Below are 27,770 nucleotides of genomic sequence, written 5' to 3' on the forward strand. Positions count from 1 at the left end.
TGATGCAAGCCACTCCCGAGGAAAAGAGGATCCAATTGGTGAAGTTTTACCATGCAAGCATGGGTACCCGAATTTAAACCCCAGAACCCACCTAAAACTGTCAGGCAGTGGGACTCATGCCTGTAATCCCAGCACTAGGGAGACAGAGACGGGAATTCTTGCTCTCTGGCCAGCCAGCCTAGTCTATTCTACAAGTTCCAGGTCAGTAAAGATAGCATCTAAGGATACCACCTGGTGTTAATCTCTGCCTTACACACACATACACACACACATGCACACACACATGCATGCACACAAGCATAGACAGACATTCAGACAGACAGACAGACACACACACACACGGAAAGGAGAAAAGCAGGATCCGACCATGAAATGCTGAACAGGAGCTAGGCTGAGAAGAAAAGAAAGATAGCAGCAAAGGCCTGGGGCCAGCACAAGGAAGCTGGGAAAGCCCTGCAGCTGGAGAAGGGAGCAGAGCTCAGACTCCACCCACACGTGCAGGCCATGTGCCCATTTCTTCTATTTGCCCTGAGATCCAGTTGGCACTATTTGACTCTACGGTCTACACCACAGTGGAGGGAAGCCCAGACTGTTGAGAAGGTGAAACTCTACCCCAGTTCAGATAATGTATTTATGGAGAGCCCATTGGGGATGTCACAAAACCTACCCCAACCCAGCAGACACCCTGCAGAGTAGGAGTGCCATGATCCCAGGGAGGACCGCAGCGTCACCCTACCGTTTGCCTTCAAGGCAGTCTTCCTCACACTTGGTCCTCCCTTGATGTGAAAAATAAACAACACATGGGCCTAGAGAGAGGACTCTGGTTGCTGGATTCTGGGACTTGGGCTGTACCCTGACATGATATTGATTCATTTATCTAGAGTGGAGGACATTGGGTGTTGAGTAAAGGATTTCTCTAAAAGCAGAGGACTCATTCAAACCCAAACTCCTTTTGTGTGCTGATGGAATCTCTTTTTATTATTCGTGGTCTGAATATTTGCTTGGCCAGGGGTTAAAAAAAATGAAGAGAGGCCAAGGTCGCATGCATCTCACGTGAGCTTTAGAAATGGAGGCACCTTGTAGCTTATAATCAATCAAATGTGGTGTTCAGTTTGTAATGAGCTCTGTTTTCTTCCTTCCTCAACTTTAAGGGTTCTGGAACTACAGAATATGAAAGAATGTATGCGAGTCAGGCAGGGCCACCATGTGCACATACATGTCACAGTGTATGCGAGTCGGGCAGGGCCACCATGTGCACATACATGTCACAGTGTATGCGAGTAGGGCAGAGCCACCATGTACACATACATGTCACAGTGTATGCGAGTCGGGCAGAGCCACCATGTGCACATACATGTTACAGTGTATGCGAGTCGGGCAGAGCCACCGTGTGCACATACATGTCACAGTGTATGCGAGTCGGGCAGAGCCACCGTGTGCACATACATGTCACAGTGTATGCGAGTCAGGCAGAGCCACTGTGTGCACATACATGTCACAGTGTATGCGAGTCGGGCAGAGCCACTGTGTGCACATACATGTCACACCCTTGCAACCCTAGAGCATCTCATCTGCTGCTCTTCATCTACTTCTCATGCAGTTCAACCTTTGCTTCCTCCCTGTTCTCTAAGAAACGAGGCACAATTAGTTTTTATGTTTTCCTTGAAAAGGAAATGGGCAGTTCCGAAAAAAGAGCTCAGGGAACTTGAGTAGTGAAGGTGCCCGGCAAGCATGAACTAGGAATTAACGAGAAGGGAAATGCACTCACTCTGTCTTCCTTTTGAATGCATAGGGCCACTTAGGACACCCAGTGTCAAGCTTAGGAGAAAAGATGAAGAGACCTAGAGGCTTGGGAAGGGTGGGAGGCATGGGGAGCTCTCTGAACCCGGTCTTCAAAAACAGTCTTCTCTATTTCTAAAATAGGTCTGAGAAGCCTATGGTGGTTACAATGTGTCTGACTTGTTTCTCTGGCGCTTCTATGCAGTGCCATGGTCTGGCTTCTGCGTTTGCCCACTACAGAGTTGGCAGGGATTGTTCTGCTCATCTGTGCTGTACAGCAGTGCCATCCAGCCTCCATCTTCCTGGGTGTGGGACCGCTTCTCCTTACTCCCTTGGTTTCTGAGTCATGACTCTTCCCTGCTCTCTCCCCTATTCCTTCCTGGAGTCTGCTTTCTCCTTACATGAATTCTCTCCTGGTGCTGACTGCATTTTCTAATGGCTCTTCCACTGTTCCCAGACTCTCCTCATACCTCCCGTGTTATGAGATGTCGGTAGAGCCCTCTTTCTCTCAGACTGCAGCTGACATTGCTTACCTGGCCTCCGCCATGTGTTTTTAATGCTCCTGACGTGAGGGCTGGTAAGCATATAGCCTCTGAGCTCCATGCACACTGCATTTCCTTCCTCTTTTCCTGGCCCTTGTTTATGCATTCACAGTAAACATTCATGATCTGTAGGTCAGCCATGCTACTGCTTTCCAGGGATAGCCGTGAGAAAGAAAGCCCAGCTTGCTTTCCACTTCGTAACAGCACCTCCATTTCCTCTCCTCTGAGGCTTCCCCTGCTTCTCCGCACCCAGTACCCCAGCCTGTCCTATCATCAGGGCTGGTTGAACTGACTTCCTGAACATCCAGTAGACTTTTGTTCTCTTCCGCTGTTCTGGCACTTTCCTGCTTCAGATCTCCCTTACCCCATGATTGGCTCAGTGTCTTCTTGGCCTGCTCATCTAGTGACCACTCCGTTCTTCCTCCAGGACGTCCTTCACAGGCTAGGCTGAACGATGCTTCTCTGGGGAGCAACCCGGTCACATAACACCTCTTAGAATTCTTTACTGGACGCTCCTCACCAAGCCTAGCAAACAGGAACACCTTTTTACTTGGCTGCTCTGGGTCTCTTCAGATCCCTTTCCTCCCTCATTTTGTGGCCGTTGTGCCCCTTTCTTCCAAGACCAATTTAAATGTCTTCAATTCGGGTCTACAAATACAAATATTGAGTTTCTGTCTGTTCTAGGCTCTGTTACACATGCTTGCAATATGTCAATGAACAAACAAAACCACCTCTGACCCCTGGTGCTTATAGCCTGTCACACAGCCCTCGGCCAGGAAAGGGCACAAGGAAACCATGGAAACCATGCAAGAGTTAAGGGTGATATCGTTTATACAACCAACTTCTTAAATTTTTTAAAGCCTTAATTATTTAATAAATATGTGTTCATTGGTGCCTATTTTCCATGTATGTGCAGGTGCTCCTGGAGGCCAGCAGACAGTGCTGTTGTAAGCTGTCGGACATGGGTGTTGGGAACAGAGTTGGGTCCTCTGGAAGAGCAGCAGCACTTTTCATTGCTGAACCATCTGTCTAGCCCCACCAATTTCCTTCAACGCTTTTTATTAGCAGATGTATATATGCTAATATATAATTAAATATATTCAACAAAGCTACTTGTTTATAATGATATTTTGTTGAAGGATATCACATATTTTAAGCAAATCCACTTCTATTATCCTCTCCTCCTACCCTCATACTCCTCACCATCCTCTTCCCAAATAGTCTCCTTTCTACTTTCACATACTGTGTGCATGCATGTATACCCATGATACCTATCTGTGTGTTTGTCTATGCACATATATATATATATATATATGATGCATACCTGTGTGTCTGTCTATGCATGTATACATATGATGCATACCTGTGTGTCTGTCTATGCATGTGTACATATGATGCATACCTATGTGTCTGTCTATGCATGATTATTTATGATACATATCTGTGTGTCTATCTATGTATGTATACTTATGATACATATCTGTGTGCCTGTTTATGTATGTATACAAATGATACCTACTTATGTGTCTGTCTATGCATGTATACATGTGATATCTTCCTATGTATCTGTCTATGCATGTATACATATGATACCTACCTATGTGTCTGTCTGTCTATGCATAACTTAGGTTCCACATAGGAGAGAGAACATGCTGTATTTGTCAGTTGGGGAGAAGAATGCATTAAAAACGCAGTATATGTGGACCATAGAACCTATTTCAAGGTCTACAGTGTGAGCGGCCGAACATGGACCTGCCCTGGTGTCCTTGCTTTGTGTTTCTTCCTGCTTTGCTTGCCATCCCCAATGTGCATTTGATCTTCTTTTCTCTGCATCTTTGCACACCTACCTCTGCTATCTCCAGAATGTTCTAGCATTTGTCTGGCTGCTTTCTGTTCAGAAGCAGCTCAGGTTCCCCTTGTCTTCAGCATACACAGCTTTCTTTGACTATAGTTCTCAGCATTCCTGGATGATACCAAGTGTGGCTGTGCTCCATGGCTTCTTTTGTGGGTGAAACTAGGGAGGTCTCAGCCTTTAGCTCAATCTTCTCATATATAACATGGGAAGAAAGAGAGTTTTCTATTGATTTCCCATGGCTGTTATAAAGTCTGTCGTATCTGTTGTAATGGCTAATTTTACTTGTGAACCTGACAGGATCTGGAAAAGTCTGGAGGAGGGGGCTCTGGGCAAGGCTGTGGGAAATTATTTTGATTCTGTTCATTGTTGTTGGGAGCATTTTACCTGTGGTCAAGGCCACAGGGGATCCTGAGTAGTATAGATTGAATAGAGTTAAGCACTAACATGTGTGCATTGCTCTCTGCTTCTTGACTGGGTGCCAGGGGACCATCTGGTTCAAGCCCCTGCTTCTCTGACTTCCCCGCCACAATGAACAGTGCTCAAACTGTGAGCTCAAATAAGCCCTTTCTCCTCTAAGTTGCCTTGGTCAGGGTGTTCTACCACAGCAGCTGCAGCAGCTGAGACATGGGGCCTTGCTAAGAGCTGGGGCATCCGTGCCTGGTTTCTGTTCGGACTCCTCCTACAGCCTCTGAGCCTTCTGCTTACAGGGACACTTTCCAGCCTGAGGTGAGGGGGAGGTTGCAGTGTGGGGTGTGGGGGGTGCTTGCTGATTGACTCTTGCCTGATGCTATCTGTGAGTGTGACTGTCAGCATGAAGCCTCAAGGCTGAGCACAGATATAAATGGACCACCATTGATTTTGTTTTTCTCTTTTCAAACAGTAATTTGGAACCCTTTACAGAGACCAGCATCCAATTTCCCCTTTTATATCACTTCTCAGAAAGACACACAAACCCTCCATTTTTCTGTTAAAAGCCCTCCCTTCCTACCTTTGTTCATGCTACTGATTCTGTCTGTACTCGGAACTCAAAGTGGTGATGAACGCTGGTCACAATTTCCCTTTTTGTGATCATCAAGAGGGGCTCAGATGAGCTTCCTGGGTTACTGGAGGGAGCCAACAAATATTAGCTTTTCATATGAACGTAGGAATGCACACGTATACGCTGAACCTAAATCTGCACACGGGGATAAGTGCTGCTCTATTAAATGGATGGTAATGGTCTATATTTGGTCTGCGGGCCCCAAGGGTGTGTAGGAGAGATGCATAAATCTGATGCTATGAGGTCCTCAATCTACATAGGAGATGTGTGATTTGTTAGCATCAGTGGGAAAGTGAGTAGCAAGCAGAATATTCTGCTCAAGTAAAAGGTTGCTAAATTTGCTGGCGTGCATTCAGGCTTCATTTTTCTTCTGTGGATGCATGACTTATAGAGGAAGAAGCTGGCGGCGGCCAGAAACGCTGCTTTGGAAAGGCGATCTCCAGGTGCTATGTGAATATAATCTCCGGGAGCCATTATTGGGCCAAGACATGAAAGAAACAAATTAAATGCATAAATGGGAAGTGTGTGTCACGCCAGGGCAAGCAAAGGCTTTGGAATACAGCGGCATTCAAACAAATGTGTTTTGTCATTAATATGACCTCCTTCATGGGGTACGTATGTGATGAGGGCTGGATCCCCACGCCTCCCCGTGCTGCTTTTTGCTGGTGTTTTGTCACAGCGATGAGGAAAGCGACTACTAGAGGGATGTACGAAGATTAAATGAGACAATGTAGAAGAAGCGATTGACACAATACGTACAAATAGTCAGAAGCAGTGGACACAAGCTCACCCGTGTTCGTTATCACACTGATATCAGTGGTGGTGGTTTCCCTGTCGTCTAGCAGAAGAAACTGTAGCTTAATGAGATTGGACCACTTTCTCAAGTTCATACATGGAGTATGGGGAAGAACCAAGAATAGGACTCAGTGTCACCCCAGAACCCCAGGCTACCTATGGCTACAATCCCTTGGGCAAAGTCTTTGTTCTTAAAAGCAGTTATGGTTCCAGGCTCCCACTATCTGCTTTCTGTCCCATGGGTCCGCCTCTTCAGGACGTGTGGTTTCAGTGGTATCTCACAGTGCCTATGACTCGTGTTTGGCTGCTGTGACTGAAGGGAAAAAGAGAAAGTGGTGTGGCCTGGTTGTGAGCTAGAGAGCAGAATGGCTCACATGTGGTCCCAGTGCTAAGGAGGGCCCAGGGTCAGCTGTGACAGCAACCAGGACACATTTTTCCCCCTGCAATACATTTCTGGGTTTGGATGGACAAGTGTTCCTCTTTGTCTGAAGGTGTCTGACCCCTGAAGATGACAAGGACATGCATGTGCTTTCCATGGCCATTCACTTCTTGCTCTTAGGCCCTGAGGATTTGCAAGAGAGTCCCATATTTCAGCACCTCAGCCCTGCCTCTCGACACCTCCCCTCCCTACGGCTCTCATCACACCCAGCCCCAACCCTCCTGATGCACCCTTAGCTCAGCCACTCTGTTTCTCTTGCTGAAGTCCATTATTATTTCACTTTCTCACACCCACATTTCATGAATTCATTAATCCATCCACACACCCCTCCATCATTGTATGCATCCACTCATAATGTATTCCTCTGTCTCTGCCTCTGTTCACCCATGCGCCTTATGCATTAATCATTGTATCCATTGTCCACTATCTATCCACCCATCACAGTACCCATCCACCCATCCTTCAATCCATTATGTATCTGCCCATCCATTTATCCAACTACACATTTTATTTTTCAATCCCTAGATCTACTCGTTATTAATATCTTGATTCATTTATCACTCTATTCATTTACCCATTCATGCAGTCATACATCTCCACCATCCATCTATCAATTTATTAATTCATCCATCTATCTGCCCCACCATATACAGGTCCCTTTGTGTATGTGATTATCTATCCCTGTATCCATTCTACACCCATCCATTATCCCTCCATTTTTGCATTTATCCACACATTCATGCATGCATGCATCTACATTCATTTTTATATATATTCACCTTTGCATCAATCCATGCATGCATCCACCCACCCCTGAATCCACCCATCTATTCATTTTCAGTTCCTTTATATGCCCATCCCTGTGTACATACATTCATCCACGCACTTGTCTGTCCATCCCTCTTTGCATCCTTCCATTTCAGGATATATCCATTCATCCACAGTCCATTCATTCCTATGTCTCTGCATCCTTCAGTTCACCTATCCATTTACTAGTATCTTCAGGTAAAACGTTCTGAGCTTCATCATGTACCAGGAGTAGGGCCGGGTATTGTTGCTGCGGAAATGAATTGACATTAATCTGGTCACATAGAAACAGATATTTAAAGAGACACATAAAATACAAAATCAACAATAGAGGCCTGGACAGTATGTTCTGGGAGCACCGTGGGGTGGGAGGGAGAGAGGAGGTGGCATCCGCTTGTCATTTGCTGATCAGGCTCATGCATAGGTCCCTCGTTTAGTAGCCCACAGAGCTAGGGCTCATCACCATGTCATGGAGGCTCCTACACCCTTTGGAAAACCAGGATACCACTAAGTCCATTCTGCCTGAACATTGTTTGCAACAGGAACTGCTCCAGAAGGCAGCTGTATTATCTGGGGTCTAAAGAGCAGATACGGTGGGTCCCTGGATGACTGGTAGTTACCTCTCCAGGATCTTCCTATGCTGAGTGGTTCCAGCTCTTTCAGGAGTGGGATGCTTCACCCCAGGGTGGCCTCTCTTTCTTCCCTCCCACGCAGCAGGTTCTAAATCACCGCTTCTCCCCAACCGGCTTTGTTGGCTGAGACGATGGGGACTGACAGGCTGTGACACACAACTGTCTCAGCTGGGAGTGCCTGACAGAAACACAGGGTGAGGATGCCAGGCAGTAGATGCCTCTGTGTGTCATGTTGTGCTTCTCCCTGGTGCAGACAGAGCTCACCCTGTGCCATGGCCCAGGCATATTCACACTAAAACCTGCAGGTCTGAACCTCCACGCAGACAGACACTAGCTGTGTGACCTTGGACTTGTGACTTAACCTCTACAGCTCACAGCAGGGCTGTGGACCGGCAGCATTGGCATCACTTGGAAGCTTGTTAGCAATGCGTCAGTCCATTTTGCTGAATTGCATTTTAACAAGACTCCTGCAAATGATTCCTATGCTCCTTAAAGTCAGGAAACCGCCCCTTCTCTTCCTTAACTGAACCTGGGGATGGAATACGTTCCCCCAAAGTCAGAGTGAACATTAAACATGTTTGAATCTTTCCTAGAGGTTTAGCCAGTCATTTTCAATAGGCTGGGTGCAAAAAGGGATCCTGGGAGGTGGGACTGTGCCCAATCCCTGGCACATTTGTATGTGCCATTTGTGTCAGTTAGGACACATAGGAAAGAGTCACGGGGAGACTTTGTTTTTATTTGCTGTTTTGCTATTCTGGTGGGCTGTCCTGTTTGGGTTTTCTGTCAGCACTGTGGTTGATTCTTTCGTGATTCCACAGCCATAACAATAACAGCTCTCCTTAACGACACTTTGGGTTAACGACGCTTTCGGTGTGTGAGCAGCCGTGCATGTGTGCATTCTTCCAATCACAACAACCTTTCGAAAGTGAGGACAGCCTCGGAGTGATGAGGATGTCTGTCCACGCCTGAGGCTCCAGGCGGAGGTGCTCTCTAGCTGATACCATCTGTGCCTTTGCGACCGTGAACCTGGGGTGGGAAGATGGAAATACTAGCCAGGCAAGGATGAAGAGCAGAGGCTGATCCCCAGAATCCACAGGAAACCCATATGTGGCTGTGCACATCTGTAATATGTACAGCACTGGGAGGCTTAGATAGGAAGGCTCTCTGGGGCTCACGGGTCAGGTGATCAAGCCAGATCAGTGAGTTCCAGTGAGAGACCCTGTCTTAAAGAGTAAGGTGGAGAGTGGCTGAGGAAGGCAGCAGCCTCACTCAGCAAAGGCCCTCATACCCATGCACCCGCCACATGAAATCATGTGTACTCATGGAGCAGGGGACAGTTTCCTCTGGAGACCAGGGTCTCGGAGTGCTTCATAGACATTTCAAAGACCAGGAGACATTTTTGAAGAGGTCATTTTACTCTACTCTTTACCGCAAGGAATTATGGGAAAGCCTGGGGTGATGTTTTTCCCGAACTAAAGTTGCCTCCTTTTCACAGCCCAGGACGATGTCTTAATGAACACACAACTTGTTTGTGTCTCCTCGGTGCAGCGGCCTAATGACAAGCCATTATTATTGGTGGCAACTTGTCAAGTCTCACGTCTAGGTCGCAGCAGCTGCGGCTGTCAGGCTGTCTGAGAAGAGCCGATCTCAACAGCGTATCACAGAAAAACAGAGAAAGAAAAGAGGGATGAGGAGCTAAGAGAGGGAGGTGAGCGGAGGCAGCAGGTGTCTCGGGGGAAGAGTGTGGACAAGGACCGTGAAGATGGCAGAGACAATAGGCTAGTTTGAGTTCTTCTGATCCAAGTTCGTCAAGATGAGTGGAGACCATTAGACTATTCTCTGCTTTTTTCTCTACTCAAAGTGGCATCAGGAATCTTCTGGTATAAGGGTCAGAAAAGCTAATGCCAGTTGGCTTTAAAAAAAAAGAAGATAACGAATTAAGGCATGCATCTGACGAGGCTGTGTTGGCTTCAGGTGTGGCTTGACCAAGGTGTTCAAGAAGGATATCAGTGCTTGGTAACTCAGTTTTTCAGCTTAACTATGCCTCCATTGGTTTTCTTTCTCAAGTAAGTGTAGGGTAGGAGGTTTGATGGCTGCCAGAAATTTTGGCTGAAGAACTTTCCAGGTTGGAGTAAAAGAAGCTGGAGTTTGCCGGGCGGTGGTGGCACATGCCTTTAATCCTAGCACTCGGGAGGCAGAGGCAGGCGGATCTCTGTGAGTTCGAGACCAGCCTGGTCTACAAGAGCTAGTTCCAGGACAGGCTCCAAAACCACAGAGAAACCCTGTCTCAAAAAACCAAAAAAGAAAAAAAAAAGAAGCTGGAGTTTTAAAAATCCCTTTTCTCTGCAAACCTTGAGAGTCACTCTGTCTAGACTGGTTTAGGACAAGTTTTTGTCCTAAAATTAATTGTGGGGACGCTATGGGAATTAAATGAGCCCATTGAATTGTCTAGGAAAGGGGAAATGCTGGCTTTATGAGAAAATTCACTACTATCAGTAAAGGAATAATGAATCCTTAGTTGTCAGAATGGCAGCTGTTCATCATGTGGCCCATAAGATGTTTCCCAGACACATGGCCTCAGAGAAGTCACAGTTGGAAGTGGTCAAACAAAGATGCTCCTGGAAGCTTCGATTTCTCAACTCACCAGACCCCGGATCCTGTGACTTCTGAACGGATAGAATCTCTCTCTGGCTTGGTGGGAGCAAGGTTTTCCAAGGACCTCACTGCAGACATCCATAATTGTTAGTGGCCCTGCTTGGAAGGCTGGGGCCAGAGGCATACCTGCAGCTTGTCAGAGCATAGATGAAGCCAGCATGAGCCTTTGCTTTGTCCTTATTCAGAAACAAGGGCTTGCCTCTCAGCCCTTCATGTTTGCCTGCTAATGATCCAGAAAGCATGGTGGGGTCCAAGAGCAGCATGGCCATGGCTCTGACTAATATAGACTGTATTATTCCTAAGTGAGTTGTACTAGAATTCAAGCAGTGCACCTCTCCAAGCGTGGATATAGTCTTTTTTTTTTTTTCCTTTCTTTTATTGGTGCATGGTCTCATTTTATAACCTTGATTGTCTGGAATTTGCTAGACCAGCCACTGCTTCTGCCTCCCCAGTGTAGGCTCTATGGTTACCAGTGTGTGCCACCATGTCCTTCAGGGAAAGCTCTGGAAGTGTCTGGATGACCTGTTAGAGAAAGGTCCAGAATCCTCAGAAGACCTGGAAGTTTGAGCCATGACTGAGATCTGGGTACCAGTTGATGGAAGGACATAGCATGCAGCTGTTTGCTTGGCATCTCTCTGTGTTGAGTGCCTGTGTCAGAACTCCAGGGAGAAAATAGGCCAGGAGTCCAGGCATCCCTGCCAGGTACCTATGGCACCTAAGCAGAGGAGCTGCTGCCAGTATCATCTACCTAAGGGATTGTTGCAGAGCGAGTCCCATTCTCTAGTGGGAGCCCTCTGTGCACAACCCTATCTCATCTCTCACCAATCTCTCTTGTTTATTAAATTTCAATCGCTCTGACCTTCTGCCCAACCCTAAATTTGGCATTCCTCCTACATTTCCTTTTATTTTATTTACTTTTTGGTGTCTATGTGAGGATTGTATGTTGGCGTATGTGTTTCTGTATTTGTATGTGTATGCGAGTGTATGCACCTGTGTGTGGAGGTCAGAGGTCCATGTCAGGTGTTCTCTTTAGTCTCTTGTCACCTTTTAATTTTGTTTATCCAGTCTCTGCTGCTGACCCTGGAGATCACCAGTTGGCTAGACTGGCTGGCCAGTAAGGGATCCTCCTGTCACCCGCTCTTGCCCTGAGCATAGGGTGTATAGGCATGCTGCCATGCATGACTTTTTCCATGGGTTCTGGGATTGTGCCTGATATTTTTATGCCATCCTCCCAGCCCCATCATTTCCTTTTGGTCTATTTCAGTGTCCTGACGGATAACCAAAGTGTCTCCATTGAAATCCAGAACTGAACTATGATATTTGATTTCTTTGAAATTGCTCCACTCATAGATTTATTTCCTCTTTGTCTGTCTCCTATCATGAGGTAAAATCCACAACAGGAGCCTTTTCCCCAGACTACCTATCCTGGGAAATCACTTGGCATTTAGCAGGAGTCCTTGGTGCCTGGTGAGTGAAGGGCAGGCAACCCATGGATGAGAGCTTCCTCCCAGCACAGTAGACCTGGCACATCTGCTTAGATAAGTGACATGTGGATCCCTGACTATCCCAGCAGCCATGAAGACACCCAAAACATCTGCCTAGGAATCTGCAAGGAGCACGGGAGAGCTCTAGGTAGATGGTCCCCGCCCTCAAGAACTCAGTCTGGACATGGTGACCACCGGTGAACCAGGGCTTAGAAGTGGGGCTAAAGACAGAAGGTCTGGGAATTCAGAGGAGAATAAGTGTGAAACAGAGGTATAAGAAGTAGGTGATATATGTGGATTCCAAGACCTGTCAAAGCTGCTGTCCTCCCACTGTTGAGACAGCCAAACTTGGCTGGCCTTTCCATGCATTGTCTCTCACAACATGCACAGTACTTTCTGGGTGACTACATCTGTGTGTGTGTTTGTGTGCATGGAGTAGGGAGTCTGGTGTCCTTCTCTGTCACTCTCTGCCACTGACCGTGGAGCTCTGTTTTGCTGCTAGGCTGGCTGGCCAGTGTGCCAATGTTATCCTCTTGTCTTCATTCCCCTTCCTCCAGTGCTGGAGTTGCAGGAGTGTGTGGCCATGCCTGTAATATTCTACATGGGTGCTGAGGGTCTAAACTCAGGTCCTTATGTTTGTGCAGCATGTGCTCTTACCCACTGGGCCATCTCCGCAGATGTGAAAATAAAAGGGGTTAAACAGGCTGCTAGTCCCACTCATGTCCTCCTATAGCCCCATCCCCAGCTCTCCGTAGCTTCCCTGTGCTATGTATTCTCTATGGGATGATGTCCTGGCAGCTAGGAAAGTGCCAAGCATGAGGTCCGAAAATCGTGCTTTCCTATACCATTGACTGATATGAAATTTAGAGTAAGTCGTCGAGGTTCTGGACTCTCAGTTTCCTTAGCTGAAAAATGGCAAAGCTGAACCTAGTGCTACCTCAGTCTTCTGAGGCATATTCTGGGCTCCCTTAGTGGAGATCTGGATTTCAAGGAAGTTGGGTGTGGAGCTAATTCTGATGTCCTGATTTTGCTTCCCGTCTCTGCTGTGTACTGAATATATAGTTTGGGGCTACTCACACTCTCTGAGCTTCAGTTTTTAAATCTATAATACAGGGGCCATGAAGATATCTCTACTCTCTGTGACACAGAACTGCATTTTGGATGCAAAGAATGGATAAGCTGTGACAACGACTTATGAGTTAGTCAGTCATACATCTGACAGCAGGAACATGTTGACTGTAGGTATGACTTGACCAAATTGCTCAACAGGGGGATCAAGACGTAGCAGCTTGGCATTTCCCAGCTTTTCCATGCCTGTATTGGTTTTCTTTCAGGGTAGTGTAGGGTGGTCATATGGCTGCCGGGAATTCCTGAGATGCACAGCAAGGGTGAGATGCTGAAACCTCCGGTTAGCTTTTCAACCCTGGATCCTGCCATATTCCTTGAAGGAATCAAATAATGTTTCTGAGATCCATCTCAGACCGTCCTTAGGGGTGAGGCAGCAACGGTGAGGAAACATTGGCTTTTGAGGTCGAGGATACAAGGATAGTGACTTAAGTCAAGATAAAGTTCCTTATTTAAATTTAAACATTCATGTGCTGGGTTCTGTCCTAGAGAGCCCACCCTAGGATGAGGCTGTGGGCTTGCTAAGTGGAGGTGGCAATTATTTTACTCTGAGCATATCCTGACCCTTAGTGTAGAGCCCAGGGAACAAGCCATGAGTAAAGGTCATGTTCTTCTTGTCCCTGTCTTGGAGTACTTCAGGCACTCAACATAGCTACTCTAGCTTGGAACTCAGTGCTCACCAGAAGCTGCACATTTAACTCCTCCTTATGGTCTGCCATCTCACCTGGTGTGCATTCAAAGGAAGCAAAGTTACTACCTTGAAAGCCTGCTAGTTCAGTGGTTCTTCTCAGCCTTCCCAATATTGTGACCTTTTGGTACAGTTCCTCATGTTGTGATGATACCTGCCCATAAAATTATTTTATTGCTATTTCATACTTATAATTTTGGCACTGTTATGAATTGTAATTCAAACATTTGATAGACAAGATATCTGATATGTGACCCCCAAATGAGTCAACACCCACAGGTTGAGAACCACTGTACATTCCTTGCTTTTCTCAAGGGGTTGCTTATAGAACCCTCATGCAGACATCAGAATGCACAGATGCTCTGGTCCCTTACTTAATGCCGCTGTGTTGCAGGCAATTTGAATAGACACTCCATACTCTTATAATACCTGCTACAATGCACATCCTTTGCAAACTGTTGCTATCTTGAACTGCCGAGAGAACAATGGCAAGACAAGGCCCATTACCCAGTAAAGATGTCACTCTGAAATATTCTCAGACCATGGTTGGTTGAGTCTGTGGATGTGTATGGAGAGTTGTTGCTTATGTATAGGTATTTGTGTTTATATAATGTTCTATTAAGAGAGAAAATCTGCTATTTGTGACAACATAGATTAATCTGGAAGACAAAGACGAATACTGCATGATTTCACTTACATGTGGGACATAAAAAGCTCATCTCAGAGAAATAGAATAGAATGGTGGTTGCCAGGGCCTGGGGGACAGGAGGAGTTAGGAGATGTCAGTCACAGGGTACACATTTGAATTTATAAAATTAGCAAGTGCTGGTAGACCTAATGTGAGCATAGTTACTAATAATGTATTATGTACTTGAAATTTGCTGAGGGTAGATCTCAAATATTCTCATCTCTCACACACAGAAGGTAACTGTGAGGAGATGGATGTGTTAATTAGCTTGATTATGGAAATCATTTCACAGTGTATACACATATCAAAACAATATTTTGTGCACCTTGGATAGATACAACTTCTATTTGTTAATTATTCCTCAATAAAGCAGAACAATAAAGGGAAAAATGAAAGTTCTGATTCGAAGAGAAAGATGACCACAGAGGAATGTGGTGTAGATTATTTAACAAGAATGCTTGTGGGGGTGGGGCTGGGAGTGGGCTCAGTTGTTAAGGGCCTGCTGTGCAACCATGAGGGCTCGTGTTCAGTTTCCAGAACCCACGGAAGGCAGGCAGCCATGGTGCCATGTGCTTGTGTTGTAGTAGGAGCTGCGGGCCGCGTTCCTGCCTACCTAATTTTCTGTCCTATCAAAGGGCCAAGGCAGTTTCTTTATTTAACCAATGAAATCAACACAAAACAGAAGACTTCCACATCATGCTTGTTATCGCAAAGTTGGCCACATGTTTCTTGTGCTCATAACCAATGTGTCAGACACTCATCTTGTCCCCAATCCCCTCAGACATTTCAATGGATGTTGAATCCCAGACAGCTTGCAATGGGGCTGCTTGGAGGTACGGTCTTGTTCCATTTTAAAGGGAGTGAGAGGGGAGCCATGCTCCAATGTGCACTTTAGAAGGCCAGCTCCAGGAGCAGGTGGAGGATGGTGAGCCGAGAAGTCTTGGTAGCATTCCAGACAGAGGTCACCGCTCTGGTTTGGCAGTGAACCATCCAGTATCTGAACACAGCCAGGTACAAACAGGAGAGGACAAAGAAACAAACCCATGAGGTGATGAAACAACAGCTGCCTCTCACTTGGGTGCTGATTGGCTGCAGAAGTCAGTGTGGGAAGGACATCCTTTCTTTCCAACAGGAGAGAACTGGAGGACAGAATTCAGATGATAAGATGGTGTAGTGAGTCAGAGTGTTTGGGATGGAATATTGCAGTTGAGATGCTGGGATTGATATGATTTTCGTATATGACACTTAGATGTGATTTCATTCCCCAGTTTCCTCCTCAAATCATTGGACAATTAAATGATATATAATTGCCACTTTCCCAATGTCTTGGGAATCTTCCTTGCTGACTGGGTGCATCGATAGTGAGTGTGCACACCTTTCTGTTCTGATACCTGCGAGGAAGCAGTGTTTCAAGGTAGCTAAATGTCTAGATGCTGAATTGAGACGGCCTGATTTTGACCCCTGGCTCTGCCATGCACTCCTTTATATAAATTTTAGAAAACTCAAGTTCTGAGCCTCTGTTTGAAAGTCTGGGATGTAGGGATAGTAGCCATACTTCCCATTATCGATACTCTCTGCTCCATGTTGGATATTGTCTGGTGGTGAGAGTGAGGAGGAAGAGGCTGGATGTGATGGAGGAGGAGGAGGCTAGAAGGTAATACAATTCTCTAATGGAATTCCTTCATCTTAGATGCGTGTTCCATGCTCTTACCTGAGCCCTCAGGCTAATCAAGTTTGATACCCTTATTTGTTTTGTTCTTTGAGAATTTCATGTATGCATACAATAAAATATCATATACACTTCCCATTTTCCCATCCAATTCCCTCCATATCCCCTTTGCATGTCTCCTCCTTCAACTTCTTGCCTTCTGCCCTTCCTCTTCTTCCTCTTCTCTTTCTCTCCTCTTCCTTCTTCCCCCTCCTCCTCCCTTCTTCTCCTTTTTCTATCTTACTAAGGCAAATTAATGCTGCTCATATGTGCACAGGTGTGAGACTGTCCACTGCAGCATGGGAAACCTACCAGTGGCCACACCCTCCAAAAAGAATGCCCCGCCCCCAGCAGCTGTCGTCTACCAATAGCTCTTTGGCAAGGGGCAGACCTGGAGACCACACCTCACCTGTGCTGGAGTTTTGGCTAGCTTGATCCCACAGAGTTAGCCACAGCTGCTCTGAGTTCATATGTAATGGTTGTGCCATGTCCAGATGACACTGTCGCTCTATGTCTTCCAGTTCTTGTATTATTTTTGCCCTTCCTGAAATGTCCCTGAGCCTTGGCAGTGAATGTTCTCAGCATTTGGACATGTGTGTGTTTGACCAACCGCTGCCCACTGCAGATAAAATGTCAGGGTTGAGTGGGATCTTGATTTTGTTCCTTCTACTCACAGGGATGGAGAGAAAAATCGGTTGAAAACCTCAACTGACCCATTAGGAGAACAGTGAAAAGTACATCAGGGCTCACTGGGACAGTTCCCTTGTAGAAAAAAAAAAAACAGCTTCCCATGCTGCTTTTCTGCAATTTTGCTGCCAGGACTGAATGGTTTTCTTTACTAGCCATGCCCACCCTGTCAAGCAGCAGAGGAAAAGGTGTGAAAATGTCTGTAGAGTTGCCAACAGTGACCATTCACCCATGCTTCCCGGGGGCAAGCTTCTGGCTCACCCATTTCCTCACCAAATACTTATGTGGCTCTTGTGTGTCAGACATAGTTCTGGTCTCTGAAAAGATGCCAGCTGAGTAAAACTCATCCTGCCATTGAGCTGAGACAAAAGAATTGAACTTGTGATTCTGGTTATCTGGCTAGAACTATATCTCCATCAGACTGGCACAGGGCCAACAGCGTAGATTTTTTGAAAGATAATTATATATGGGAAGAGAGTCACTGATGTGTGTACAGGGAACATCGGATGAATCTTGAAACAACCACACTATTGTCATTATGGAACCATGAGGATATTAGGAGAGTCACCTGACCACTGTGTCTTCATGGGAAGCACCATTGGTAGATATTGTGCCCTCATCTCCTGCATAGTTAAGATCAACCATTAAGGTATATATGGACCTTGGTGAGTAGGGGAATGAAATGAAAGTTATTATTTGAATCAACTAGTCATCATCCCTGGATCTGTGGAGTCAAGTGTCCCCATGGGCACTCAGTGATCTCTGGAATATTACAGAATAAGACCAATGCTTTAGCTCTGATGGCATGAGACCACACACGTCACAGAATGGAAACTGTTCAGAACAGATACTCAACACCCTGAATGTGTCTGCCTCCCTTGCTATGTTTGAAACAGTTTGTTCTGCAGTTCGTGAGCTGGAGGGGGAGAGCTGCTCTTGCCACAGCACCACAGTGGGCGTGTGAGATCTGTTTCCCTCCTCTGACTGCACAGGCAAGGGAAGCCCAGTGCCAGAGTTGCAGAGGTGATGGGAGACAGCTCTCCTGAGCCCACAGAGGACAGGCGGAGGTGGGGGTGAGTACAGGACCGCCTCTACCATCAAGGCAGGAAGTGGGAACATGGAAGACTGGGCCATTTGGCGTATCTGCTGCCTCCTGGGCGTGCAGCCAAACTCCCCATCACCTTCTGCCAGTCCATAAAATCACCATAGACAAAAATCAAGGCTAAAGGGGAGCCTCATTCTGCAATTGTTTTGCAAATGTCTCCTCATTTCTGTCTATCTGGAGGATATACAATGTCTTTGTCTAGAGTTTTTTTTTTTTTTTTTGTGTGTGTGTGTGTGTGTGTGGTACTGAGGACTGAACTAAGGGCATCATGCATGTTAGACCAAGTCTACTACAGGGTTACCTGCTTAGCCCCCAGTAGTTTTCAAAGGCAGAGCTGAAGGTACCAAACAGAAATGAAATATGGTGCAGATTCTTGGGACTATACCCAAGCACTCCAGGTCAGTCCAGGGTAGGGACATCTGCTCACCTGTGTCCATTGCTGCATGAGTCCCAACAGCCACACTTTGAAGTCAGCCTCGGTGTCAATCAACAGAGTGATGGATGAGTGAGCCTGCGAAGGGCATTGGCATTGGTTTCTCTGTACAGAATGGTCTGACTGTCCTTGTCCCACTCTTCATGAAGGCTCCTAACTCAGAGCATGGGCTGATTTGCAATGTGGTTTAGCTTTGAGAGTAGATGCCAATGGGTCTGGATGCCCCAGTTTATGAGATAGGGTAGAGGCCCCCCACGTTTCTGGCAGTTCCCATGCACCCCATAGGACACAGTGAAGAGGATGACCCAGACTGTGGGAGACAGGGAGAGATGAACCTCGAACCCTTCTCAGGTCATCTCCTTCGTCACCTATGGCATTGTGATGATATCCAGTTAGTATACAAAGAAGCTCAAACCCAGGACGATTAAGTGCTTGCCTAGAGTACCATGGCTAGTTATCACAGGGTCAGGATTTGAACTTGGGGCTGCAATGTCCCAGAACGCCAGCATACCCACCTGGAAGTTTGAATGATACAAATAAAGAGGCATGCTGGAGTTTGTACCTGAGGAAGTATAGGGGCCGTTGTTGACTGCCCTGCTGTGGAACTATGAACAGTCTGAGCTGATGGGGTGCTCCAAGGCTAGAGCAATTTGGGGTATAGGTAAAACAGTCTCTTGCTGTGATATAACAGTGAGTCCTGAACCCCGGGGAAATTTCCTATTTGCTGAATACGTGGTATTCAACCAGCACGGCATGGGGTAGTTTGCTATGGCGCGAGAGTGGGGTCACTTCATTCTTACAGCCCAATGGTAAAGAGACACTATTGACAATGATGAAGCACAGGAGTGGATCGCTTGGCTTCCTGGAAGAATCGCTGTCCCTCTGTGTCTGTTTCATTTGTATTTGGAGCTTAACCTTGGTTCACTACTGTCCACCTAGGGCCAGGCTGCTCATAGGGGTGTGGTGGTCAGCTTTTCGTAAAATGTTTAGAATGGCATCAGCTGACAGTCAGTAGAGTGTAATGAGCCATACAACTCCCAAGTAAGCACTTCTGCATGTTCACTGTGATTCCCCTTCTCTCCACATAGATAATGTGCATACATATTTGTGTTTATGTAGGTGTCTAATATATGAACATATTTGTGTGTATGAGTGGGAGCACACACATGCCCCAGTCGGTGTGGACTCAGAGAATAACCTCAAGTTTTAATTTTTTTCTTCCATCCTGCTAGACAGAGGATAACATGTTGTTCTTCAGTGCACCAGCCAGGCTCGCTAGCCCTCAAATTCCAGGGATGCTCCTGTCTCGTCCATCTCCCATCTCACTGGAGAACTAGAGATTACAGATGTGTAGTCTTGGCTTGATGTGGGCTCTAGGGATTCAAACTCATGTCCTTACACTTGCACAGCAAGCGGTTCACACCCCAAACTCCCTCTCCAGCCCCGTTGGTTATCTTTATGCCCACATCTATTATACAGATAGGGAAGCAAGGCTTAGAAAGATTGAGGGATTTTCCCCAAGGGCGTCCCTGTAAGTCTGTAACTGGGCAGTCTGACCCCAGAAGGTGCACCATGGTCCATCCATTGGGGTAGGAGATGAATGGGAATGCGGTGGTCAGCTTCCTATTTCTGTGACCAGATCCCTGAGAGAAAGCAGCATGAAAGAGGGAAACCTGGATTCATGGTTTGGAGTTTTTAACCCGTGGATGCTTGTTTTCATTGTTTCTGGTCCTGAGTTGAGGAAGAAAAACATCATAGCAGGGGACATGTGTGGAACAAAGCTGCTCACCTCCTGGCATCTAGGAAGCAGAGGGAAAGAGGGGGGCATGGACCAGAGACAAAATATACCCCTAAAGGATATGTTCCCAGTGACTTCCTTCTTGCACTTAGACTCTCCTGCAGTTTCCAGTACCTTCCAACAGCCCAGAAAGCTATAAATTCCACGAATAAATTCACCCATGATGTTAGAGTCCTGTGAGTTCAGTTGTCTCCCGAGCGTCCCGACTCTGAGCACTACTATGTTTGGCAGTAAGCTTTCAACACACAAGCTTTGGGGCACTTTTAAGAACCTAACAAAAAATTGAAGACCAGACAGAAGTTTGTGATAAAGTGTGTAAAATAGGAGAGGAGGTTTGGCCAGGCCAGTATTCTGGATGACCTTTTCACAGGTGGCCCATGCTGCACTGTCTCGGGGCTAGTGAGCTGGTGTCTGTGGATTATCTTTCTCTGTGAATATTACACGTCAGGCACACCCTCTTCTATCTAGGGAGTACCAGACAAGACCGCATCAGTCTACAACTCTCCTCTGTGCATGGAGCATCTCACAGACAGCTTGGCGATGCTACAACATGGAGGAAGAAACCCTCAGAACCCCAAATTCCAACCCATCTAGCATGTTGGTTCATCTCTCCCACTGTGTTAGCTGTTCAAAAATGTGTGCATATGTTAGTTTTCTCAAAGATTTATTTGCTTAACAATTTCACACATGTCTGCCACACATGCTAACCACTCTCACCCCACTCCATACCATCCCTGTCCACCTTTCCCACTTCCCACAAACCTCACTCTCATGTCTGTTTGGTTTTGTGACCCACTGAAGTTAACTTTGGTCATCTTGATAATCATGGGTTTAGACTCTAATTGCCTCAGTATTGGGTACACAACTAAAGACAGTGGTTTTGCTCTCCCAGAATCTATTAAGAGCCAGTAGTTCAAAAGAATAGGTCCCCTGAACCCTTCCCCTTTCCGTGACTCGTCGTTGATAGGGTCAGTCTTGTTTGGGTGCAGTGCAGGTAAGTACAGCTGTTGTAACTGCCATCACAAGTCACTGATTTCAAGGACTGTACTGAGTGTTGAGAATGACATTTTTCAGCCCTTCCCCTGTCTTCTGGCTCTTGTGTACTTCCCCTCCTCTGTCCCTCTTCTGCAGTGACCCTTGAACTTTACAGGAGGTGATATAAGTGATTTGTTCCCAGCTAGACAACAACCATCCAAGACTCCAGTGCATTCCCACGACTCCAGTGCGTTCCCATGACTCCAGTGCATTCCCACCTGTGCCCTCATTGGCATCGTGTCAGGCACTTTCTCCACTCCTCATGCGTGCAGTGCAGAAAGATACCAAGTTGCCCTCTGCAGTCCTAGTGTGGCTCTGGTGTCAGAGAATTAGTGCATTTCTTCGGTGGTTCAGTTTGCAGCACTCAGGTCCCATCTCAGGAGGTGCTGATGATGTGGGGGGCTGAGAACTGCAGTTACTTTTAGACTACCGTGTCATCTGCTTGACTCTATATGTTCTTGTCTCTTCCGGTTAATGAATGAAGTTCTGAGACAGCTTATGGGGCATATAAGTTTTCTATGTTCCTGTTCCTACCAATAAAATGCATGCTAAATTTTTTGTGGGTTAAAGTGATATCCCAGTTTAATATTAAAGATCTTTCCTTAAAAGGATAAAGAACTGAGTTCAACAGAAGGAAATTTGGATATGATAATAGTGCATCCTTATAACCATATCACTGGGGAGGCAGACACAGGTAGATTCCTGTGGCTCACTGGTCAGCATGATTTCCCTACTTGACAGGTCTCAGGTCAGTGAGAGTTCTTGTCCAAAAAAAAAAAAAAAAAAAAAAAAAAGGAGAACAAGGGCCTGGCAAATTGACTAAAAAGTAGAGGTGTTTGCCCTCAAGCCTCATGACTTGTGCTCTGTCCCTGTGACCCACATGGCAGGAGGAGAGAAGTGAACACCGCAAGTCCCCTGAGCTCCACACACGCACTGTGGCCTGTATGCGCCCACCCACTAACCCATTACAAGTAAATGCTAGAAAAAATAAGGCAGATAGTACCTGTGGAATGACATCCAAGTTTGTCTCTGGCCTCTACATGCATGTACACACAAATGCATGCATATGTACAAATGTGTGCATGCTCACAAATGTGTATATATGTGGGACTTTGGCCGGACGATGTGGGAGCGGGTGGTGATGCTAAAGGTTTTGCTTTGGGTTGACATTCAAGAGCCACAAAACACACAATCTCAGACACTGAATTATCCCCACTGAGCATTCTGTGTTGCCCAAGGACATTCTTCGGGGACTGCAAGTCCACGCTCATCTGCTCATGCGTGTCCTTGTTCTCCACACTCTGATGTGTCATGGGCCATGCCTCCTGCCAGCTGCGGGGACAGAGGAAGAGTACAGCAGATTCTCTGTCCTTGAATGGCTCACGGTCTTGTTGAGATGTGTTTGAAAAAAAATTCCACCAATTCAAGAATATTGGATTCTTCCAAATGCTACAATAGGGAAAAAAGATAATTTCCCCAAGTCTTTAAATCTGTCACCCATTTTAATTGATTTAATTAGGTAAAATTCAAAGAACTGTAATGCTGGAAGGAGCCCAGAAACCATTTATTTATCCCCATTTCTTCTCTCTGCCTTCAGGCCATGCTGTACAAAGTAATCCACCAAACCTTTGTCTTCCAGAAAGAGCAGTGTTTCCAGGAATTGCTGCTTGTTGGCCACTGAGATCAAGAAAAAAATGGCATTCATGGTTACAAAGTATTTCTCTGAAAGAAATGACTGGAATCATGGAACCACGCAACACACACACACACACACACACGAGTGTACACACAATGGAGTCCCCATAAGTAATACTGCTGAATTGAGGCAGCATTGAACAATTAGAAAACAAACAAACAAACAACAACAAAAAATGCTAAACAAAAAATGTGGTTGTAATAGGGTAAGGCCACCTTGGCAATTCCCTCAGTCCTGGGAGAAATGTGTATCCTAGCCTTGGTCATATCCTGCTTTGTGATAACACAGGGCCGTGGTTTTTGTGAGCTGGCATTTTTGTGTCCATGTGGGTGGCATGTGTATGTGCAGGTGTGCATATGTGCACATGCGTAGAGAGGTCCGAGGAAAACCTCAGCATTGCTCCCAGGAGCCATCTACCTGGGATTTGGAGAGACCACTAGGTTGAGTTGACTGGCCAGTGGCCCAGGAATGCCCTGTCTCCAACAGCTGTCATTTCTGTAGCACATTAACTAGAGCGACCCGGATGATGCATTCTCCATGTACTGGTTTCAAATGATTCCAAGAGGGCTGTGGCTGCAGATGGGAAGGGAGACTGGCATGTGGCATTCTCAGGACCTGCCGAAGCTTGGAGAGTTGGTTGCTGTATGGCATATTGATCATTGGTGTCCCTGCCGATAACACTATAAGGCCACTGTGGAAATTAATGACTTGAGAAGTGTGGGGGTTATGAATTTGGCAGCCTTATAATCACTGTGGACAAGTGGACCTTTATTCTCATGTCATGTATTTGTGCAGTTGTAGGGATCATAGTGGCCCCTTAGCCCAATACAAGTTACCAGGGCTTTATTAGAAGAATTTCTAAGCCTTTGGATATAGTCTCGCAAGCTTTTCAACAAAATTTCATCCTTTTTACTTCATATAGCAGAGTGCCTTTATCTATTATACTAAAAAATATACCCCATGCCACACTTACCTGTTTCCCATCCCCCTTGCCTTAATTCTTCTACATTTTCACAGGTCTCTCTCAGTCTCCAGTTCAGAGTAACTACTTTTTCCAGGGTTTCCCTTACACCTATGACAACAGAGACCCAGCCGTGCCTGTCCTGCTAAGCCATGATTTCCCAAGGTCTAAAGCACATTGCAAAGTGGTCTGTAGTGTTTGCTGATCAAATGGGTAGATGCTCACACAGATGTCTGTATGTTATAATACATGGGGATCTTAAGAAGAAGCTTCACTAGCTCGTGTGAACATGGCAGCTGTGTGGCTTGTTTAGTTGGTGTTCTGGAGGTAAATGGCTTCAGGTATAACATTGTCCAAGAGCTCCAATTGGGCCCTTATGAACCTTCCTGTACTTCTGTGGCTCCTTTGTCTCATTGACTTCATTTTCATGACATGACCCTGAGGCCTAGACCAAGGTGGTGTCATTGGAACTGTGTGGACAGAAATGGATGGGGAAGGGAAGGCCAGAGGAAAATGAGAGTGGATGATGGTGAAGAAAAGAGCAAATAGTCTTCCTTGTACTGCTCTGGGCTTCTGGGCACGAATCCTTTCAAGTCTGTATCTTCGGGCTGGAGAGATGGCTCAGTGGTTAAGAGCATTGCCTCGTCTTCCAAAGGTCCTGAGTTCAATTCCCAGCAACCACATGGTGGCTCACAACCATCTGTAATGAGGTCTGGTGTCCTCTTCTGGCCTGTAGACATACACACAGACAGAATATTGTAAACATAATAAATAAATAAACAAGTATAAAAAAAAAGTCTGCATCTTCTGTGCACATCCCAGAACCTGGCACAGATCAACAGTGTCTATTTTTATTATTTGTGTGTATGTATGTGTGCATGTGTTTGTTCATGTGTACATGTGTGTGTTCACGTGTGCATGTGTGTGTTCATGTGTACATGTGTGTGCCAATGCACACATTGCACTTATATATGTGTGTCTCATGTGGAAACTAGAGGAAAGCCTTAGATATTGTTCCTCAGGAGCTGTCTACCTTGTTTTTAAACAGTGTTTTACTGGCTTGTAACTTGCCATATCAGCTTGTCTCATTGGCCAGTGAGACCGCTTGACTCTCTTTTTAACTGTGGTTCCCAGGGATCAAACACAGGTACTCATGACTTGCATGACAAGCACTTCGCCAGCTGAGTCATGTCCCCAGCTCTTCATGAAGTGTTTCAAATGAGTTGATGTTTTCCTCTGTTTTCTAGAAAGGGTATCTCTAAGTCTACAAAGACAGATCACTGCCTAACAACTGCTTCTGGTCCTCACTCTCTCCGTTTCTGTCTTCTTATCTGTTGGCAGGATCCGACGTCCACGTTCTTCCAGTTTGGAGCATCCATCCAGCAGCAAGCCACGGTTATGCTGAAGATCATGCAGGATTATGACTGGCATGTCTTCTCCCTGGTGACCACCATCTTCCCTGGCTACAGGGACTTCATCAGCTTCATCAAGACAACAGTGGACAACAGCTTTGTGGGTTGGGATATGCAGAACGTGATCACACTGGACACCTCCTTCGAGGATGCCAAGACGCAGGTCCAGTTAAAGAAGATTCATTCTTCTGTCATTTTACTCTACTGTTCCAAAGATGAGGCTGTCCTCATCCTGAGTGAGGCTCGCTCCCTCGGCCTCACTGGGTATGACTTCTTCTGGATTGTCCCCAGTTTGGTCTCTGGGAACACAGAACTCATTCCCAAAGAGTTCCCATCAGGACTGATTTCAGTCTCCTACGATGACTGGGACTACAGCCTGGAGGCGAGAGTGAGAGATGGTCTTGGGATCCTAACCACTGCCGCATCTTCCATGTTGGAGAAATTCTCCTACATCCCTGAGGCCAAGACCAGCTGCTATGGGCAGGCAGAGAAGCCAGAGACCCCTCATCACACTCTGCACCAGTAAGAGAGGGCTCTTTCATTGTCTAACAAAGATGGGTCAGAATTTTGTTGCTATGAATGTTTACGTTCGTAGACACTGGTAAAAAAGCATAGACATGACATACGGAGTGTATGTATTTACTTGGATGGAGTTTGTTTTGATTTTATGCTCATTTGTCTTTTTATTTCTTCCTGTCTCACTTTAAAGATAATAAGTAATGTGATGCTATCTTTTAGACAGAAGTTCATTTTATAGCCAACACTATTTTGGAATTTGCTGTGTAGCCCAGGCTGGCCTCCATCTCACAACCCTCCTGTCAGCTCCCAAGTGTTGTGCTCACATGTAATGCTGTAATGCTGACTAATAATTTATTTTAGGAGCTTTCTGCAACTTGGTTTCATTTTCTTTACTCAAAAACATACCTTGAAAACGTCCACTTGAGAATTCCCTTCTGTCTATTTACCTTTCTCCCCTTCTCACATCAGTCTTCTGTCTGTCTGTCTGTCTACTATCTCTCTTTCATCTATCTGTCTGTCTATCATCTGTCTCCCATCTACTTATCATCTATCTGTCTATTATCTATTTATTAATGATTTGTCAGGTAAACTTTTTGTAACATCCATTCCTCATTCTTCCATATTCATGCACCATGATTTGTTTATTTATTCACTCTTTACATTCATGAAAATTCAGGTTTTGTTTCCAGATTTTTTCCCCATTAGAAGCTCAGCTGTCTCTTTTTGCCTGTATGCAACTGATTGTCTAGGGTTGGTTCTAAGAAGTAGGACTTGAGGGGTCAAAGATGTTGGCATCTTCAAGTATCCATTGCCAAACTGTTCTAAAAAACAATGACATCAATTTATATTCACACAACAACTTGTGGAATCATCTGATGTCCCACATCCTCAGCAGCTTGTTCTGATTTGGGAAAATTGATGCTCCTGGTCCCCAGCTGAGCCTGAATGTCTTTTCTTCTTGTATGGGAAGCGTCTTTGTAGGTCATTAGTGATCTTGGCAATCATCACTCTTTTTTTTATATAATTAATATAGGTCTCTGTGTATTTATTTGGGACTAAATGGATGTGGGACCTGGTGGGACAGAAACCCCAGTCAATAATTCTTTTTTTTATTAATTTATTTATTTATTAAAGATTTCTGTCTCTTCCGCGCCACCGCCTCCCATATCCCTCCCCGTCCCCCAATCAACTCCCCCTCTCTCATCAGCCCTAAGAGCAGTCAGGGTTTCCCTGCCCTGTGGGGAGTCCAAGGATTTCCTACCTCCTTCCAGGTCTATACAACTCCAAGGTCCAAACCAGGAGCAGAAGGAGAGAGAGCATGAGCAAGGAACTCAGGGCCATGAGGGGTGCACCCACATACTGAGACAATGGGGATGTTCTTTCGGGAACTCACCAAGGCCAGCTGGACTGGGTCTGAAAAGGAATGGGATAATACCGGACTCACTGAACATAGCGGACAATGAGGACTGCTGAGAAGTCAAGAACAATGGCACTGGGTTTTGATCCTACTGCACGTACTGGCTTTGTGGGAGCAACCATCACTCTTAAAGTCATATTCCATTCCCTTATATTACTGTAGTATAATTTATTTAACTGACTCATCATGATGGGCATTTAAGTTAAATTTTATGTTTCTGGGAAGTGTCATTATTCTTTGTGGCTCATCGTTATAGCTCAGCTACTAAGATTTAGAATTATTATTCAGATACCCATTCTGCATGTTTTTGCCTGATGTTTGATGATGTAATCCATGCTTCATTCCTCACATGATGAGCAGTGTGGCACTGTGATTAAAGGCTGGACTGGGGAGCGATGGTGTTCATGCTCAAATCCTGTCTTTTTCGTATCCTGCAGGACACGGGCAATCACTTACCTTTCTGGGTCTCAA

The 27,770-nt window shown here is 45.8% G+C and overlaps 1 protein-coding gene across 1 annotated transcript in view; it reads left to right on the plus strand.

Moving 5' to 3' along the window:
* Grin2a (glutamate ionotropic receptor NMDA type subunit 2A) overlaps positions 1–27,770 on the plus strand; it is a 421,718-nt gene that overhangs the window by 200,485 nt on the left and 193,463 nt on the right. Inside the window, exon 4 of the mRNA XM_057773629.1 lies at positions 25,293–25,885. Within this exon, the coding sequence (XP_057629612.1) occupies positions 25,293–25,885 (593 nt within the window). The remainder of the gene's footprint in view (positions 1–25,292; positions 25,886–27,770) is intronic.

The sequence above is a fragment of the Chionomys nivalis genome, chromosome 7 (genome assembly GCF_950005125.1).
Source record: "Chionomys nivalis chromosome 7, mChiNiv1.1, whole genome shotgun sequence".
Lineage (NCBI taxonomy): Eukaryota > Metazoa > Chordata > Mammalia > Rodentia > Cricetidae > Chionomys > Chionomys nivalis.